Genomic DNA, 18,907 nt, shown 5'->3' on the forward strand with positions numbered 1-18,907 from the left:
AACAGTACTAAACTTCTGCTAGCCTCCTATAATACTTGAGATTAATTTTTTGAACCATCTCAGAAACAGAATCAGTGGTACAACAACAGCACCACTTGTTAAAACCTAACATCAACAAGAGAATGCATAGTTCTCGAGTTGCCAATCTCTTAGCAACTCACAACTATCTCTCCTCCTCTTCCTCCTCCTCCGCCACTCCTCTCTTTCCTCCTATCAAATTCAGACTAACATAAGGTATCACTGCTCCTAAATAACATTTTTTTGTTATCATCTCCAAATTGATGCAGAATAACAACTTCAGTACTAATACTGCAATGTTTTAATCCCAGAGACTACATCCTGTAACTTCTCTTTCATAAAGTACTATCTTGACCATATTTCTTACTGGGGAGCTCACTGAAATTTGCCCAACTTTTAAACATTACACAACACCAAATAGAAGTAACAAGAATTTCAAGGCTATTATCATCTAAAACAAAGTCTCTCGTTTCACAAACTGTTCAATGGCTAAAAACTTTATCTGTGAATCAACACAGGTGTCACTTGTCACCTTCTATGCAAAGACAGTTAAATTACTGGGCTGTTGTGAACACAATTGATATCTACTACAGTAATTATTCCTCATGATAATATCGAATTCCTACTGCTTGTGTACCTGGAAAAGTCTGCCTTTAGAGGAGAGAGGTGAACAGTACAAGGAAAGTGGCCAGTGCTCATTCACAACACAAGTAGCTAAGTCCTAGAGGCAAACCATCTGCCATCTTATTGTCAATGTGGTAGTTATTATTTGGATTGTAGCACTGACACCAGCTGATGTGCCAACTATTTACTGTGACTTCTTATGGTGTATAAGTAGTAGTCACTTAAATTTCCCATGAAATATCAGGAGTTTTGTTTCAACAGGATTGTAAAGGATCATTCCTCCCTCCCATAATTTGACTCTGCCGCAATGCAACAGCAAAACTAAGTGAAACTGCATCACACCTTTAGTTGGTGCACATACATGTATGTGCCCAAGTATTTTATTACACCTTACACCACACTTCCTGTATCTACATCTTTTATATACAATTTATTTTTACATTTATTGCTTGTAATGACAGAAATGCTACTTCATGTAGATCACATCACAACATAAACTTTTAATTTACATAAAACTATCTAAAATGTGAATATTTCTTTTGATGTTATATTGGGAAATTGGTGATGGTATTTCTTATGATTTTTTGATTAATAGTCTAACAGAATGGAAAATTGTAAAGAAGAACAAAGATAACCACAGCATTTATGAAAATACTATGTAACATCAGTATGACCTTATTGTAAAGTTGTTTTTGTAATGCCATTAGCCTGAAGATGAGGGATTCCCTCAAAACATGTCACCAAATAAGTAATACAATAGTTGACAAAGTTTGTGACTGGTAGTGGTAACTTAAAAAAAAAAAAAAAAAAAAAAAAACCTTTACATATTTCTTGAAACAGTCACAGTCGAAAAATAGTCAAAATGGCTTCAAAAAAAGAATGGAAAAATTTAACAGTCTGAGAATAAAGACTAACCATGTGTTTCTCAAGTGTGTTTCCATTCAAACAGAGAAGTACTATGAACTTGAGAACATATTTTCCACTTTTTATCAAGTAATACTACATGGGCACTGCTGAGCATAGCTGCAGCTTGTAATAAATTAATAAAGGGATTCTTCTACCTTAGAGCAACTTCTGGCTCACCCCATTTCACCATCCTCCACATCCTCTTCAGGTGGGATTTGGATGATGAGGTTCCTGTTCCTCCCCTCTTATGCAGAAATTGATATTAGTATCACCTACAACCAGTGATAAAGCAGTACTGCAGTTCTCCCTCTTTTAAATAGTACTGCAGAGACTATAAGGCTGTAGCATTCGAAATAACCAATGGCACGTCTGATGTGACAGGTTTAATATGCTGAGAACTCTAATATGAACATGAAAATATATGCCTTACTGGAAGTGCTTTTAACTGTCTCCATGAACAAAGGCATGTCTCTGGCTTCCTCACTGCTGACAACAATGTAGAAGATGAACTGTTTAATCAAATGTGTGTCTTTTCTGTAGTTTACAAAAGAGTATTGTCATTGTTTTTATACAGACCAAGCTCTCTCATCCTACCATTTGTTCTAAAAAGCTACTGTTGTGGTAGCCATAAACCATCTGCAAGTGATAACAGCCTTCTGGGTACCAAACAGTTTCACTGAATTCAGATATTTCCTGCTAACTCTTACTTTACACCAAACTGCTCATCTGGCAGAAAGTACCTGTCTACATAACTTTCAATTATCGATACGCATCACAAACTCAGAACACCTGCCAGCCTTTAACTCATTTAAATGGCAACACTTTTCTTCTTTTGTTTCCTTTCTTTCTTAATCAGTAAGTAATATAAGGACTGCATTTTCTGTCGGCCGGTAAAACAATTCAGTGTTTATGTATTGTACTGCAGATTATGGCAACACATTTCACTTGCAAAGAAACCTACATTAAGGAAGCAACAGTTTATTTTTAGACAGAACAGGTTGCATTCTTTTGTGTACTTGTGGACTATCTGAACTTCTAGAACTCCATTTATCCACTGATAGTACCCATCTATGCAATAAGCTAATAGTATGGAAGGGTACATTCCAGTGTAGGCCTCTATTTTCCTGGACATTCATAAGCCTTAGTAGCCAGCAGCCACTGATTTTAGAGTTACTGGAGGCCATCCTGAAAAATTATCAGTCTACTCTCCCTGTTAGTCATATACACTTACATAAAAGACACAAAGTGACTTGCCATAAACAAGGAACTTTCTCACTGAAGTAATATCTTATCTACCCTAGTACCTTCAGAATTATATTCAGTTTTGCTCTGTCATGTACATATAACAGGAATGTAAACCATGAAAAGAGGTGCAAGGAAACAGCAGAACTTCCATGGATACCAGCCTTTGATTGTATTATTGCATAAATTGAATGAACATGTAAACACAACACAAATTCACAGATGTTAAAGCCATCTTTAATAATTATCCCAAGCAATTTACAGTCTTATGTTTGGTGTACCTACTCCCACACGACACTTTAAAATGAATGATAATGTTTCTTGGAGGGAGACTACCAACAAAAGTTTCACCACTTCAGCCTCCCCCACCCCCAATTTCACCATTTCAGGCAAGAAATGTTTTCCTTCACATTAACACAACACTTCATCAACACATTAAATGCTAACTGCTGAAACATATACACATTTTATGGTGTGACAAGATCAGTAATGGTTACTAATCAGTGGCTTATGACCAATTCATATCAAAAATTCCACTTCTGTCATGCTCCCTGAGGTACAAGTTCAAACTTTCAACACAACCATAGTTTAACTTCAACTTACTTATTTCTAAAAATGAGGATCCAAAGCAGTTTTGGATAGACATATATTGAGAAAATACAGTCTTTTACACACAGTTCTACCAGTGCATAATGCATATCTGCTTCAAGAAAGCATACATATCAACAGTTAGTTCTCATATTATACCCTTCTGAAACAATAATAATTGTAATATTAGTAGTATTCCATTAGTTTTTATTAAAAATTTACCCTGAACTCTGAAGCTTCACCCGACAAAAATCCAGCACATCAGCGGATAAAATTCTTATATTGTGCATCTGTTTCATCTGCGAGCCTAAGTGTATGGTGAAACTTTCCTCTAGTCTTGGCATAGGCAGCTTATCTTCATGAGCACCTTTGTTGAATGTGCGTGGAGTATTTCTAAAAGAAATAGTTTATTTTTAAATACAAATACTTTGGAACACATGACATACAATATAGCAACAAACAGGACCTTTTATTACTATTAGCTAGAGTTCAGTATCTGAACAGCAGACACATGCAAACACAACAGCAACAAAGTATTCTTTTACATTAATTGTTACGGCATAAAGCCAAGCGCTGGCACATCAGTCAATAACGACAGAGAAGGGATAGCTGTGAGAAGACTTCAGCCAATCACACACTGACTGACCCCTCTCCAGGTTGACAACGCGACAGCAGTGGCCCCTCTGTGAAAATGAAATAAGCATAGCAACCGACTGGCAACATCCCACTTGAACAGCAGCTTCAAGATTAGGCACTTGTATAGCAGTGTGACCGCTAGTTACTTCACTTGTACTGTCCATGTCGCACAGACTTTGAATTGTTTATACTGAAGATGGTCGCTTATTTTGTACATCGCTCGTTCCTTGTGACACTTCTGTTTGATTGTCAAAGTTAAGTATTGTCATTTACTTTTGGTAATAAAACTCATTAATACGACTTGTTTGATTTGATTGTCTAGTGAATCAAGTATGAAGGATGCCTTGATACCCCATATTTGACGACAAGGCTGGAGACATAATATTTGGTGACGAGGTGTAAGAAGAATCTGGTGCCTAGTGCCACTGTTTTCTTTTGTTGTGGGCTTTTGTGTTTTGCTGGCACCTTTATTCTACCTTGTCTTTTCATTGCAGGGGTGTGTTTACATGTGTCAACAGTCTCTTACAGTGTTTTTGCAATTCAGTGTTTTCAGGCGGGCGTTACAGAAATTTTCTTTGCTTGTGTACTTTTTTTTTATTGCTTGCATTGCCTGTTTATTGCATTTGCCTATTCCAAATTGAGCAACCCACCTCTCCCACCCCCTGCTCCAGTGCCTAAGCTGCAAGTGATAGATGCAATACAGCTAACACAGATGTTTCAGTTTCAGATGCAACACATAGCTCTACACTGATAAACATGGTACAGCAGCAACTAACCCATCAAGCCACCAATACAGTCCAACAGGCAACTCCTGTAGCTCTGAGTGCCATACCACCTTTTCACCAGTTTAATGAACAAGAAGAGGAATGGCTTGAGTGGTTGCAACAGTAGGAAGCCCACATAACTGCTCACATTGTACCAGGTACTGTGAAACTGCATTATCTTTTGTTAATGGTAGGAAGTGCAGTCTTTCACCTCATCCAGAGAAATTGTTCCCTAATACTACACTGAGTGCACTCTCCTATGAACAGGTGGTAGAGTCTCTAACTACTATGAGCAACAAATGAATGTGGTGGCTGCTAGGTACCAATTCTTTCATTTCAAGAACAGGTCAGAACAAACTTATCACGAGTGGGTAACAGATTTGCAGGGTATGACAGGGAAATGCAAATTCAAATGTGCTTGTGGTGCTTTATATTCAGAAATTATGTTGTGTGATGCGGTCGTGTACAATGTAACTGATGTCAGACTTAGAGAACACATTTAGAAAGTCAGATACACCATTTCAGCATGTAGTGCAAATTCTAGATCCGTACAATTCAGGTGCAGAGTCAGCTGATAAATTTGAGCAGCCCCCGATTTGGAGGGTTGAGTTGTTCCTTTCTTGTGACTGACCCAGTAGGAAGCAACAGCCCATGTGTGCCAAGACACAAACGTTTGTCTAAACAGCAAACAGAATTAAATCATGCCCTCGGTGCTATTCACAGCACAAATGCCAAGACTGCTCGACCAGACAAGCACAGTGTTACACTTGTGGAAAGAAAGGTCTTGTACACTCCATATGTTTGCAACAGAGCAAACATAACAATTCTGCCCACTTACAAATATCTAGTCACAAGGCCCATGTTATCTATGCAGTGTATTCAAAGCCTGCTGAAGGCATTAGCAAAACTAGCAAGCAAACAGTTTCTTCAGTGCAATGCAAGTCCAACAAACCTTTCGTTCATTTACATATTAGTGGAAAATGTGTGAAATTTCAGTTGGATGCAGGTGTGTCTGTTACATTGCTGAATCTTAGCACACCTGAACCGTTAGGCTCCCCACGCCAGTCTAATACTAAGCACGCACCTGACGGCTTGTAGTGAACACAACATTCCTATTCTCAGAAAATGTACTTTGCCTGCCATGTATCACTCGCATACGCGAACTGTGACTTTCACTGTGCTACAATCACATGATTGTGAGAACATATTTGGCCTTGATTCATTTGATTTGTTTGGCATTAAAATTCGGAACAATGTGTTGTCAGTGACTGCATTTAATGCCAAAGACAGAGTAGCTAGTTTGCTGAAAGAATTCCCTGAACTCTTTTCTGAAGGTTTAGTCAAGGCTAACAATTTTGCTGCACATATTACTATGACAGACAATGCTCAGTTGAAATTTTGCTGGGCCAAAACTGTTCCCATTGCATTACAGAACAAAGTCACTGGTGAACTTAAAGAACTGCAAGATAGTGGAGCTATTGCGTCCATACAAGCTAGTCAATGGGCAAGTCCACTGGTTTTTTTTCCCCCTGACCTTCAAGTCACATTCGTCTCTGTACTGACTTCAAGTCGGCAGTCCACCCACAACCTGCGATTGACACTTCCATTGCCACACCCAGAGGATCTCATGAATAGATTAGGCGCTAGATGTAACTTTTCAAAAATTGATTTGCATGATGCATATCTTCAAATGCCACTAGATGAAAGAATCTTAAATCATGTGTGTTGTGAACACTCATTTGGGCTTGTTTAAATATTTGTGTTTGCCGTTTGGCAGTGTTTCCGCACCCACCATTTTCCAGCCATATTTGCAACAGCTGACTGCTCAAGTACCCAACTGTTCAAACTATTTGGATGATATTGTCGTAGCAGGTCATACACCTGAAGAACACATTGCAAATTTGTGTGCCTTGTTTTGCGCATTATCTGATGCAGGACTAATGTGTAGACTGGACAAGTGTGATTTTTTCTTTTAACCTGAGTTGCAGTATGTTGGTCATGTCATAAACAGTCAAGGTGTACATCATCTTCAGTCACATTTTTTGGCCATAAGGGACCTTCCAGTTCCTCACAATGTCGCAGAATTGCAGTCAGTATTCGGGAAAATGAACTATTACATCTGGTTCATACCGAATGCTGCACAAACCGCAGCTCCTTTGTATCGCTTGCATCTCAAGACTGTCTTCTTTGTTTGGACAAACTTATGCCAAGAAGCTTTTCAAAAGCTTAAAGATGCATTGTCCAGTGATCGATGTCTGGTTCACTTTGATCCTGACAAACCAGTTGTGTCGCATGTTGACGCTTGTTCTTACGGGATCGGTGCAATGCTTTTGCACAGATTTGGCAATAAAGACAGGCCTATTGCTTTCACATCAAAAGTGTTGTACAAAGCCCAGTGGAACTATTCATAAATAGCGAAAGAAGCATTGTCTATTGTGTATGGTGTCACCAAATTCCACCACTACTTGTAAGGCAGAAAATTCTAATTAGTAATGGATCACAAGCCATTGCAGACCTTGTTTCATCTGATTAAGCCAGTTTCTTTACAAACGGCCCAAGAACTGCAAAGATGGGCTTTGTTGTCATCTCAGTACCAGTACGAGATTGTGTATCATCCGACAGCTCAACATGGAAATGCGGATGCACTTTCACATCTTTCTATTAACCCTGATACAGACTTCGATGCTTCTGCTGCATCTTGTTGTCACGTCGATACTCACGATTCTGAATTGCTTCAACTCTTCCTTTGAAGGAAAATAGCTCGGGTCATGGAAGCTGATTCAGATTTGAACACTTTGCTAAAATACATTTGCACATCTTTGCCTTGCTCATTGCATAGCATAAAGAACTCTGTAGTGCTCCAATACTTTACACGTCAGCATAGCCTCGCTATACAGCAAGGTGCGATTCTTGTTTAAAATGACAGTGGACAGTCACGTGTGTTGACCCCCAAAGCCTTGCAAAAAAGAAGTGTTGCAGTTACTTCACCAAAGGCATTGGGGGATTATTCGTATGAGACAGTTAGCGCGTCGACACTCGTTGGTTGACTGTGGTAGACTCATATAGCAAGTTTCCTTTTTCTGTGCCAAGAGACTCGACAACATCACGTAGCACAATTCAGGTGTTATCCTCTATTTTTTGCCTCTAAGGTTTACCTGAAGTCATAATGTTGGACAACAGCCCTCAGTTCATGTCAAATTAATCTGAAACATTCTGTGAACACAATGGGATACAGCATCTAACTAGTGCACCGTTCCATCCACAGTTAAACAGGGAAACAGAACGTTTTGTCAGAACCTTCAAGCAGCAGACGGCCAAAATTTGCAGCAGACGGCCAAACTTTTCATCACACACGCACACAAAGACCATGTATCAAGCATCGCAACTGTTTTTCACCTCCTAGCGTTCGCATCCGCGAGATGGGCCATTGCCGACGGAATTGCTTCACAAATGCCGCCATCGGACACTGTTCCACCTGCTCCAACCTCCTCAGCATCCAGTGCCGAAGGAAGGCTGCAAGTATCCCTTTGCACTACATGATTCTGTGTTTTTCAGGGTTTTTAGTGGCAGTGGCTAGTGGGCACAAGGCGAGATCCTTCGTCTACTTGGAGCATGCGTGCACCTCATTTCAGGCCCAGACAGACTGCAGTGCTGACAACACAATCACATTCACCACTGTCATGTGCACAGTGATCCTTTTTTATCTCTTCCCCCAGATTCACAGATCCTGAGGGCAGCGCCTCCACAGCAGCTGCCAGAGGGTGTCATCATGACACCACAGGAAGACCCCATGGAGACAGAGCCCCAAGTATCTCATACTCACAATGATTATGGTGTAGCCACCACTGACGCTTTGTCAATGAAAGCAAAAAGCTCCTATGTCGAAGAGTTTTTCAATTTGCTGTACACACAAGTCACAGAGAACCCAAAATAATAATAAGGTTTAATAAGCTCTCTGAAAAGCGGTGCAATCTGGCAGGCAGGGAGAATGGCACTTTCCACAATTAACACAGATGGGGGAGGGGCAGAAGGAGCATTTGCACGCAGAGGTCATCCACAATCTCTACAGATGGGGCTAGTGTTGCAATGCGAAGACATGTGCATGAATTTCAAACACTTGAGGCACCACACAGCAGGGACAGAGGAACATATGGTTTCACATCACATTGGTGTACCATCACCTTGACCTTATCAGGCAATGAATCGCTCTCAAAGGCCATGATGAAGATAACTGGTAGCAACCCTATTCTCTTTTGGACCCCTATGGACATGATGGACAAAACTTACCAGTCAACTTGTTACAAGCGAGCAGCACCAGTGGCTGAGAGGGGACTGCAGTTCTGATCATAACTAACTCAAACAAGTCTTCTGCTTTCTCCACAAAGAATAAGGGCCTTGTTACCAAGAAGGAATCACCACAAGTATTTGTGCAAATCAAGTATTGCAGGGAGTATTTCTCTGCTTGCCACTTAGCTCTACGTCCCTCCCAAGGCATAGCCAGCGAAGGGAACATTTTAAGGTCGTATGCCTCTGCATTAAACAAGAACTTTCCTTTCACAAAGACTGCACGGACCGTATCACCACCAGTGGGAGTTGAGTTAATTTGCAACATTTGCGGATCATCGAACATGCTGCTACCCACTCGGGGTGGGGGTGGGGGTGGGTGTGAGGTTATGGAGAGCAGGAGAAGGGTACGAGTGAGGTGATTATTAGGGGCAGAGCGAGTGGGAGGATGGTTATGGGAGGAAGGGACTAGGGTGAGGTCATGGTAATGAGGGGATGGGGGAAACCGAGAGTGCACATGTGCTTCTTGGGGAGGGAGAAAACCGAGCGTGCTTGCTTCAGGAACAGGGAAAAAACCAAGCAGGGGTTTCAGAGGAGGAGGGGGGGAGGGGGGAAATCACGCATACATGCTTGCTTGGGGGGGGGGGATGTTTTTGGGGAGAGGGAAAATGAGTGGGTTCAGATGTTCAGAAGTCAGAAGGAGTGGGGAAAACATGGCGTTTTTCCTGTGGGGAGACATGCAAGTTACTTTTTTTTGTGGGTAGGGAAGCATAGTCCCTGATTTTGGGGCCAGAAGGGAGTTGTGTGCTGGGTTGCAAGAAGCAGGTCTTGAGTGTGTGAGAAGTGGAGGAATGTCATTAGTTTGTTATTTGTAGGCTTCAGTCCAAAGACTGATTTGATGCAGCTCTTCATGCTACTTTATGCTGTGCAAGGTTCTTCATCTCCAAACAACTACTGCATCCTATATCCATTTCATTTCCCGTACATATTTTCGTCTCTCAGTTTATACATTCCACACTTCCCTCCAACACTAAGTTGATAATCCCTTGGCATTCCAAAATGCGTCCTTTCATCTGATCCCTTCCTGTTTGTGAAGTTCTGTGACTAACTCCTTTTCTTCCCAATTCCAATCAGTACCTCCTCATTAGTTACCATGCTTCACTTACCTAATCTTCAGCATTCTGCTGCAGTATCACATTTCAAAAGCTCCCATTCTCTTCTTTTCTAAACTGCTTTCCATGCATGTTTCCCTTCCATACAAGGCTGCACTCAGATAAATATACTGAGAAAAGATTTCCTCACATTTAAATTTACATTAATTTTTAACAAACTCCTTGTTTTTAGAATTGCTTTTCCATGTGCAATCCACCTCAATTTTATACCTTCTCTTCTTTGGCCATCATCAGTTATTTTGCTACCCAATTAGCAAAACTCTACCACTACTTTTAATATTGTATTTCCTAATCAAATTCCCTAAGCATCTTCTGTTTTAATTCTATTACATTCCACTACCCTAATTTCATTTTTGTTGGTGTTCATCTAATATCCTCCTTTCAAGATACTCCCCATCCCTTTCGACTGTCTCAAATTGTTTGCTGCCTCTGACGGAATTTAATAACTGCAAACCTCAAAGTTTTTTATTTGTTCCTGAATTTTAATTCCATCTTCAAATTTGTATTTGGTCTCCTGTACTGCTCACTCAATGAACAATCTCACTCCCTTCCCAACCACAGCTTCCCATTAATGACCCTTAACTCCTGTACTTGCAGCCTGGTTTCCTTGTAAGTTGTAAATAACCTGTTGGTCCATATATATCCTGCTACTTTCAGAAATTCAAACAGTTTATTCCAGTCAACATTGTATTACAGGACTGTTCTTCTCTATTCATCTGGATTAACTTCCATTTTTCTACATTTACAGCAAGCTGCCATTCATAATAGAAATTCTAAGTCACCCTGTATCCTCCTACAGTTACTCAATGACTACACTTTGCTATGTACCACAGTGCCATCAGGAAACAGTCACAGATCGTTGCTCATCCCACCCGTCAGATCGAGAGCAATCCTATCGCACTTCCCTAGGGCACTCCTGATGATACCTCCGTCTCTGACACGACATTCACCATCGATGAGAACATACTGGGTTCTATTATTTAAGATGTCTTACAGCCTCTCCCATGTCAGGTAACCTAATTTCATCTCAGTGTTCACTTGAAAACTGCAATCATTGCTCATATTAATTTTTACATGTATCAACTGAAATTTCTAAAGTGATTTTTCTGTCTTTGTACCAAAAAACTTAAGTTTACAATCAGCAGAATAAATCACTTCTCTATTTATATTTCACATTTTGTTGGTCTCAGTTTTATTTTACGCAGTGAGCTCCAACATCCGACTTTTCTCCACCTTTAAATGGCACCTACTGTCTTAAGTACATCTAAAATCTAGTAGCTTAATTTTATGAATACTGATATACATTCAAATACCATTTTAAAGGATAATATGATTATTACATATACAAACAGTATCAAATGTCTTTCCTGATTGTCCCATACACAACACATATAAATATTTACTTCTTGAGACAATTGTAAACTAGACTACAGCTTCAACTGTGTTGAATACTAATTTTCTCCTTTCACATTCATTCTCCTGTGAACAATTCTGGATGTCTCTAATATTCCATGAACTTCACACTGACCTCTAGACAAAGCACTTTTCTCAGAGTGGAAGGTGGAAATGTTGAATACCCAGAAACACAGTACTGACAATAACAGTGTCCTTTAAGTATTGAAACTGAAGATTCAGTCCAAACAATATTCCTCTGAACTTTCAGTTTCTTTAAATGCATTCATATATCACTTCAATAACATTAGTAATAAAAAGCTTCTCTTTACACTTATATATTTGCCTTGAATATATAATCTGTGTTTTGTTCTCTCATTTCTTTGTCATATATTACTTTCTGTGCAAAAGCCATTGCTGGCTGGCTTTGCAACCTGTGGAAGTATTAAAATTCTGCATATCGGCTTATGTGCCAGAGTACAACTAATCTTAAATTTTAGGCTGTGTATGACAGCCTCCTCTCAAATATTTCAATGTACTTTTGGATTTTCTCAGAGGTGACTGGCTACAGACTTCCAATATTCATTCCACTGCACCATTCTACCTCTGTCATTTTCAGTATTGAAATCAAACCCATTGTAAGTTCATACCAATATTTACATTTATTTAACTGCATAATAGGAAACATTACTGACATAAGCAAATATTACATTTTACTGATGTAAGTCTTCCATATATTTCCTGTAGCACTCATTCTTACATACAGTACCTTCAGCATTTTCAGACACAAAGTTGAGGAGGAAGGAGCTCATCATCAGTTTTGAAACAGGAAGACAGTTAAGCAAATGGTGGGTATTAGGTAATGCAGAAACCCCTTCTAAGGTAACAATCCAAAAATTAATGTCTTATCTCACTTTTCTCTCCACTCTGAACCATTGTTTAACCTCTGTTTCATACCATTGCCATCATGCCCACAACTAATAACACCAACATATTCCATTTGTTAGGTATCATGACATTACATGAGTAATGGTCCGCAATTCGACAATATACTGATACAATTACAGAGTGATGTGCACGGGAAGGGGAGGAGGGAGACGGGAGTGAGGAGGTGGAGAGGGGGGGATGGGAGGCGGTGGCAGGGTGAGGGGGAGGGGAGGGGAGGGGAGGGGTAAAGGCAGAGTAAGAGTTCTTATTCGCACTGTGCATGTGAAGTCTAGCCTTTTATACTGTCACAAAGATGAGGTAGTTGTTTTATGCTTCAGATAACTTCTGGGATACCAAAACTAATTTTCGTGCCTCACCGTAAGACAGCCTTAATTTTCACAATCACTGTATCAAACACATGCTACCCCACCTCCATACTATAACAGTTTATGAACCGTGTTTTAACTACATGGCAAGTCTTAAGACTTTCAACTGTTAAGAGAAATTGTTTCCCATTACCAATTAATAAATTACAGACATATGTTTACAAAATCTAAAATATATAAATGCAACTTTGACAAACAGCTAACACATTAAGGCTTGAAAATGATTAGTGACACCATGTGAATACAAATGGTTCATTCGAGGTATAAAGCTAAAGTGCACCTTTGGACAATCTGAGGGTAAATATTTGTATGGGGAGAGATCAATACTTACAAAACAGAAAAAGCAAACTCAATATATGGGATGAAAGGAATAAATAAATACTGTGACAACTCTTATGAATTCAAAGTTTGTTTGCAGGACAGTTCTGTGAAAATGACATTCCAAATACTACACAATGCTATTGCAATATGAATTTGAAACATTTATAGATAATTAAATGATTTCTATATTGTTAAGAACAAATGCCAACTGCTATTCCCGGAAGTAGTGGTTTCTTATACATTATTTTAAGCTCCTTAAGTGAAGATACTGTTGGTCACTTAGGTAACTCTCTTCATTAGAGAACATGAGATCGGTTACCACTGACCATAAGTACGTTGAAGTATTATTTTATGACAGATATTTTAATGACAAAATTTCAAAAAATCTGGCTTTGTTCTATTCTTCCATATTCACAAATAATGAACTGAAATTAATCATAAAAATACTTTACTGACAGATTCTATTGCATGCAATTATATAGGTGCATCAATGTCAATGCAAACTAGGAGGAATAAACTTACACAATGCTTGGAGCATTCACATTTGTTTGATTGTCCTCCAACATCTTCATAAGCCAGTCCCGATATTCTTTCCTTTGATCTTCCTTAAGTGTGTCGATTTCACTATTCCATTTGCCTTGCAACAGGTTCTGCTCTTCAAAATGTGAAGCTGCCATTTCATTTATTTGATGTTCTGTATTTGGAAAAGGAACTCCTTCTATAGCCTGAGCCATTTCTTCAGTTTGCCTTAAAGAAGAATGAGCAATTTATTACACTTTTATAATATTGAGCAAATCATCTTTATTGAAGAAGCTAACCACACTTACAGAAAATGTTGTCAAATTTATCATCAAATTATAATGATATTTTAAAGACTCATATGGATTACTTAAAGCAGATTAGATATATTTTTAATTCCAACAATCCACAGTTAGGAGATCCTCCAGAATTTATTACATGTCAGAATACAAGCCTACACAATAAATATTTACAAGGGACAACAGCCATGCTAATGTACCTTCCACAGATTCAATTAAAAAATAATAGCAAACCGTTCACAATGTATATACGTGTTCAGTACAAAGAGCTGCATACGACAATTCTTAGGCTGTTGGAGCTATGCATCACCAAATAGATACATCATTTCTGCAATAATTACTTACAATGATCACATTACTGCACTGAATTTATACAGAAGTCAGAGTGTAAGTAATACTTGCATTATTTGATAACATTATTAACTTATGCACATCTGTCAGCTACACTAAGAAATTCATCAATGAAGTTGAAGGGATTGACCAACAATTAATTCTTCTGGCTCCTCTTATAATGAACTTCATTAACAGTTAAACTTTTTATGGCTACTGAAAAGTTACTGAAAATGTGTGTTCTTGAATAATGGCCACCTTTCTGGACCAAAGTAGGTGATTTTAAAACTTTGTGAAGATTATATGTAAACTGAAAGGGAGGAAAGGAGAAGGGGGAAGGGGATTATTGAGGTCAGTTGCATTGGAACATTATGCAGAATCAACAGCAATGAGTGAAAATGTGTAATGGACTGGGATTTGAACCCAGGATTTGTTTATTAGAGGGATGCATTAACCACTGCACCATTGGAACACAGTGTTATCACAACTGAGTGGACTATCTTGGCACAACCATGGCTGACCCACATTCCCACCGAGCATCCATTTCCTCCAAGTTTGCTACACTGAGATTCCCACAGGAGTTGGGATTAACTTGTGCATCTGCACTGAAGAAAGTGGATCCATTGCCCTTCTAAGTCAATCAGTTATACATGAATGCATAGTGTCTGGTCTTTTGGATATGCCCGAAAGAACAGACACCATCCACTGAAATATAATTTGTGAAGATTGTTGTTATTTCTAGCATTGATTCTATGAACTGACCTGTTCATTTGAAAAAGCGATATATATTTAAAAATTTAATTAAGGGAAAATGTATTGTGAAGTAGTTGTTAGTATCCCCAGTTCCCCAAAAACGCCTCTGCAGAACATTACTAAGTGCACACCAAAAGGAATTGTTATTACACATTTTTGAACTTTGAAGATTTTAGCTTGGCTTGATGAGTTAATACAACAAAATAATCCTGTATGGCATTATGAAATTAAAGTAAGCAAAGTATGCTTTTCTTTCTATTTTTCTGTCATTCATGTCTGACAACATTAGCATAAAAAATTGATATTTGTTTAGATGCTTCAATAGCTCTGCGGTATGCTCCTCGCAACTGAATTTATTATCAAACTGTAATCCCATGGAGTAAACACTATCAATTTCTATCTCCTTATACTGTAGGCATACAATGGCAGGAAGCCTCTTACAAGTTCTAAATTGCATATAGTGTGTTTTTTCCAAAGCTTAGTGACAAATAACTGGCTAGGAAAAATTTACTGATGTTCATGAAAATTTCATTAATTGACATTTCTATGACTAGAATTCATTTGTTATTATTATAATGTTTGTCTCATCTGTAAACAAAACAAACTTCACATCTGGTAATATTACTGATGGAAGGTCACTGACATACATAAGAGAATGGTAAGAATCCTAACATCTTAGGAGCACCACATGTACTTAATCCCCAGATGTTGGACAATCAATGATAGCTTAGTACGCATCTCTTTCCTATAGACACCCACTGTTTCCTGTCAGAGATGTTGCAGCATTTACTGTTACACCAGAATATTCTAATTTACTTAAACTGATTTGCAAAGTCAAATACCCTTGACTGATCACGAAATATACCAGTAGCCTGTAATTTATTGCCTAACTAATTAAGTACACACTTGCCTCCTCAATATCAGAACCCTTTAGAAATGGGAATGGTGACTTTGACAATTTATTATTTGTTCCAGGTAGTTAAGAAGCTGACTGTATATTACTTTTTCTAAAATTTTTGATGGCAAAAGTGAAATCAGATGGAAAATTGACAGTATTTCTTTATCTCCTTTCTTAAACAAAAGATTAACTTCAGCATATTTCAACCACTCAGGAACTGTTCTACTTATAAATGATTAGTTACACAGATATGTTACTGACCTTAGAAGCACAATCTCTTTGTTGGTATTTTATCACAACCACTACATTTTTTTTGATTTTAAAGGAATCTTGGTGAACATTACTTCTACTGCTGTAGTAATATTCATATTACAGAAGTTATTTGTAATTACTTGTCTGATATTCCATGGCAACATCTACTGAACCTGACAGCCTCATCTTTTCAATTCAACCCATTTGTTTTGATGTCTGTGCTATCACTATTTAATATTTTGCAGTCTGTCTTGAAATGAGCTACTGCATTAATGTCAAGAGATATTTCTAAATGACAGAGTTTCCTTATTGTCTTACAGGATACCTTCATCCCTGGAGTAATCCATGACTTCTTTAGGGACTTTTGTATAATCTCTGTTACTTTTGGGCAAAAATATTTTTCAAACTAAGTACGGACATCTATACTAGTAACGAAACTGTAATTGACATGTGTGTCTCTAGGTATAAGCTCACTAATCTCCAACACTAATAGGCGGTATTTTAAAGGTAACTTGAGCACAGCTTGCGGCAGCATATGGGCTTTATTTGGTAAAAATCTTGTCACAGAAAAAAAGATATCATGATTTAAATATTTATCTAAAACTGTCTGCTCAGATTAGTAGTTGAGATGTTTAATCATCAAGGTGTAGTATACCAAAGGAGCAATAGACAACACTGTTCATTTTGTATCACACCAAAGAATCAATAAATAGTGCTGTTAATTTTTTTAACTCATTAACAGATGAATTTTTGGAAGTTTGTGTCAGTGACAGAATTAAACACTGCAATCTTACCTTTATGAATACAAACTAAAAGCAAATTTACTTAGCTAATATATACGGATTGTGCTTTGTATATTAAAAACTTAACAAAACTGCTTTGCTTCTCTGACAGGTTTTATTTATATTCTTGGCTAAGAAAAAAATTTATTGGTTTTGCTTTGTGATTTGTGCACCCATTCATTACATTTTGATTTCATTTTATTTAAGAATAAAAATGCCTAGAAAATGGAAGAGTATTTCTGAATACACTAGAACAGCTAAAAGCCTGAGGGCTATTCAGTCTCAAGAATTCATTGATGATCATTAGGCAAGACTTGCTGCAGCTCGAGAACATTAGGCTTTAACTCGCTCTTGCTTTGGAAACACCTCCTGAAAGTGAAGTGTAAAGTAACTCTCCTTGAGAGCATCATGCATTATCTCGCCGCTCAGAATCCTTCACTCACAGGGGCTTAAAGTTACTTCCCCCCAATGTGACATCATAAAAGTAGAAATTTTGATTGGTACTGGAGTGAGTTTCCATACCCCAAATCTCACTTATTCCTAACAATGTATGATTATGCTTTAGAAGTGTACAATTCCAGGTGAGCTTATATTATGCCATGACCATAAACAAAGCACAAGGCCAGACACTGCATGTTGTGGGTGTGCACCTTAGTATCAGTTGCTTTTTGCAAGGCCAGCTATACATGGCTCTCTACCCTGTTGGTGAAGCAAACAATCTCTTTGTTCATGTCTCCAATCATATTACTTTAAACATTGTATAAAAAGGAGGTTTAGAAGCCAAAATAAATTCCACACATATGAAATCTCAGGCAAAGCTATACATTAATACCCAGCCAATGTCGTGTTTCTCAGCTATTTATTAATAAAAGTGTTGTATTTTTCATTTATGCCATGAGCTCTATATACACCTCTCCAGTTCATGACTGAGGAGTTCCCTAAAAGAATCAATTTTTGTCTCACTGATGACTGTCTTGAACTTTGATTTAGCAGATTTTATATCCTGTTCGATATTAACATAAAGGACATGCATGTCATGATCTGAGAGGGCACTGTCTACTGTTGTTGCAATATAATTTACTTCATTAACCCTTTCTATAAAAGTATTATCATCAACTAATCATTGAATGTTCATATGTCAATAATAATAATAATAATAATAATAATAATAATGAGAGCACAAACATTTGCTTACTGATATTTTTAGATGTACTTGAAAGAGAAAGGGACTACTGCCACCCAGTGAAGATGTTTAATATACTGACAGCTAAAAAAACTTCACTGTGTTGCATAAACAGTTAATTAAAACATGTTTAATATATGTTATGGAAGAAAAATAGATACAAGAAAATGGAGACTTGTAGAGACTAGAGGGGATATTAGCCTAAACAGTTAAAAGACAAAATTTAAAAAGGTTTTAGTATATGATGATGTGAGGGTGCAACACACTTTGAGAACTCTCGGGGCATATGACAGTAATATGCACTCTGTTCATGTCCCCCCACCACCCTCCCACCCCCCTCCCCCACCACCACAAATGATAGACTCTGAAGTGCACTGAATTTTGGGCTAACATACATTTTCATTCATGAAATACAGACTTGTTTAGAGGCTACCCCACATCTTCAAGCATCAGGAATAGGAAAGTATTTAGGTTTATAGTTTTTCTTAGATTAGCCACAGCAGCACACTCAGTGAGTATATGAGCTACTGTTAAGGGCTGCCACAGCTGCACTGGAGTGGATCTCTTGTCATATGAGAAACTCTTGAGAGTCTGATATGGCCGATATGTAGTCAGCAGAGCATGACATTTC

General features: G+C 38.2%; 1 protein-coding gene across 1 annotated transcript in view; it reads right to left on the reverse strand.

Moving 5' to 3' along the window:
* Positions 1-18,907, reverse strand: part of LOC124721620 (protein C12orf4 homolog) — a 145,090-nt gene that overhangs the window by 109,733 nt on the left and 16,450 nt on the right. The window contains exons 4-5 of the mRNA XM_047246679.1: positions 13,783-14,007; positions 3,601-3,771 (exon numbers count right to left, since the gene is read on the reverse strand). Coding sequence (XP_047102635.1) covers positions 3,601-3,771; positions 13,783-14,007 — 396 coding nt within the window. The remainder of the gene's footprint in view (positions 1-3,600; positions 3,772-13,782; positions 14,008-18,907) is intronic.

This window comes from Schistocerca piceifrons, chromosome X (assembly GCF_021461385.2).
Source record: "Schistocerca piceifrons isolate TAMUIC-IGC-003096 chromosome X, iqSchPice1.1, whole genome shotgun sequence".
In the NCBI taxonomy this organism is placed as follows: domain Eukaryota; kingdom Metazoa; phylum Arthropoda; class Insecta; order Orthoptera; family Acrididae; genus Schistocerca; species Schistocerca piceifrons.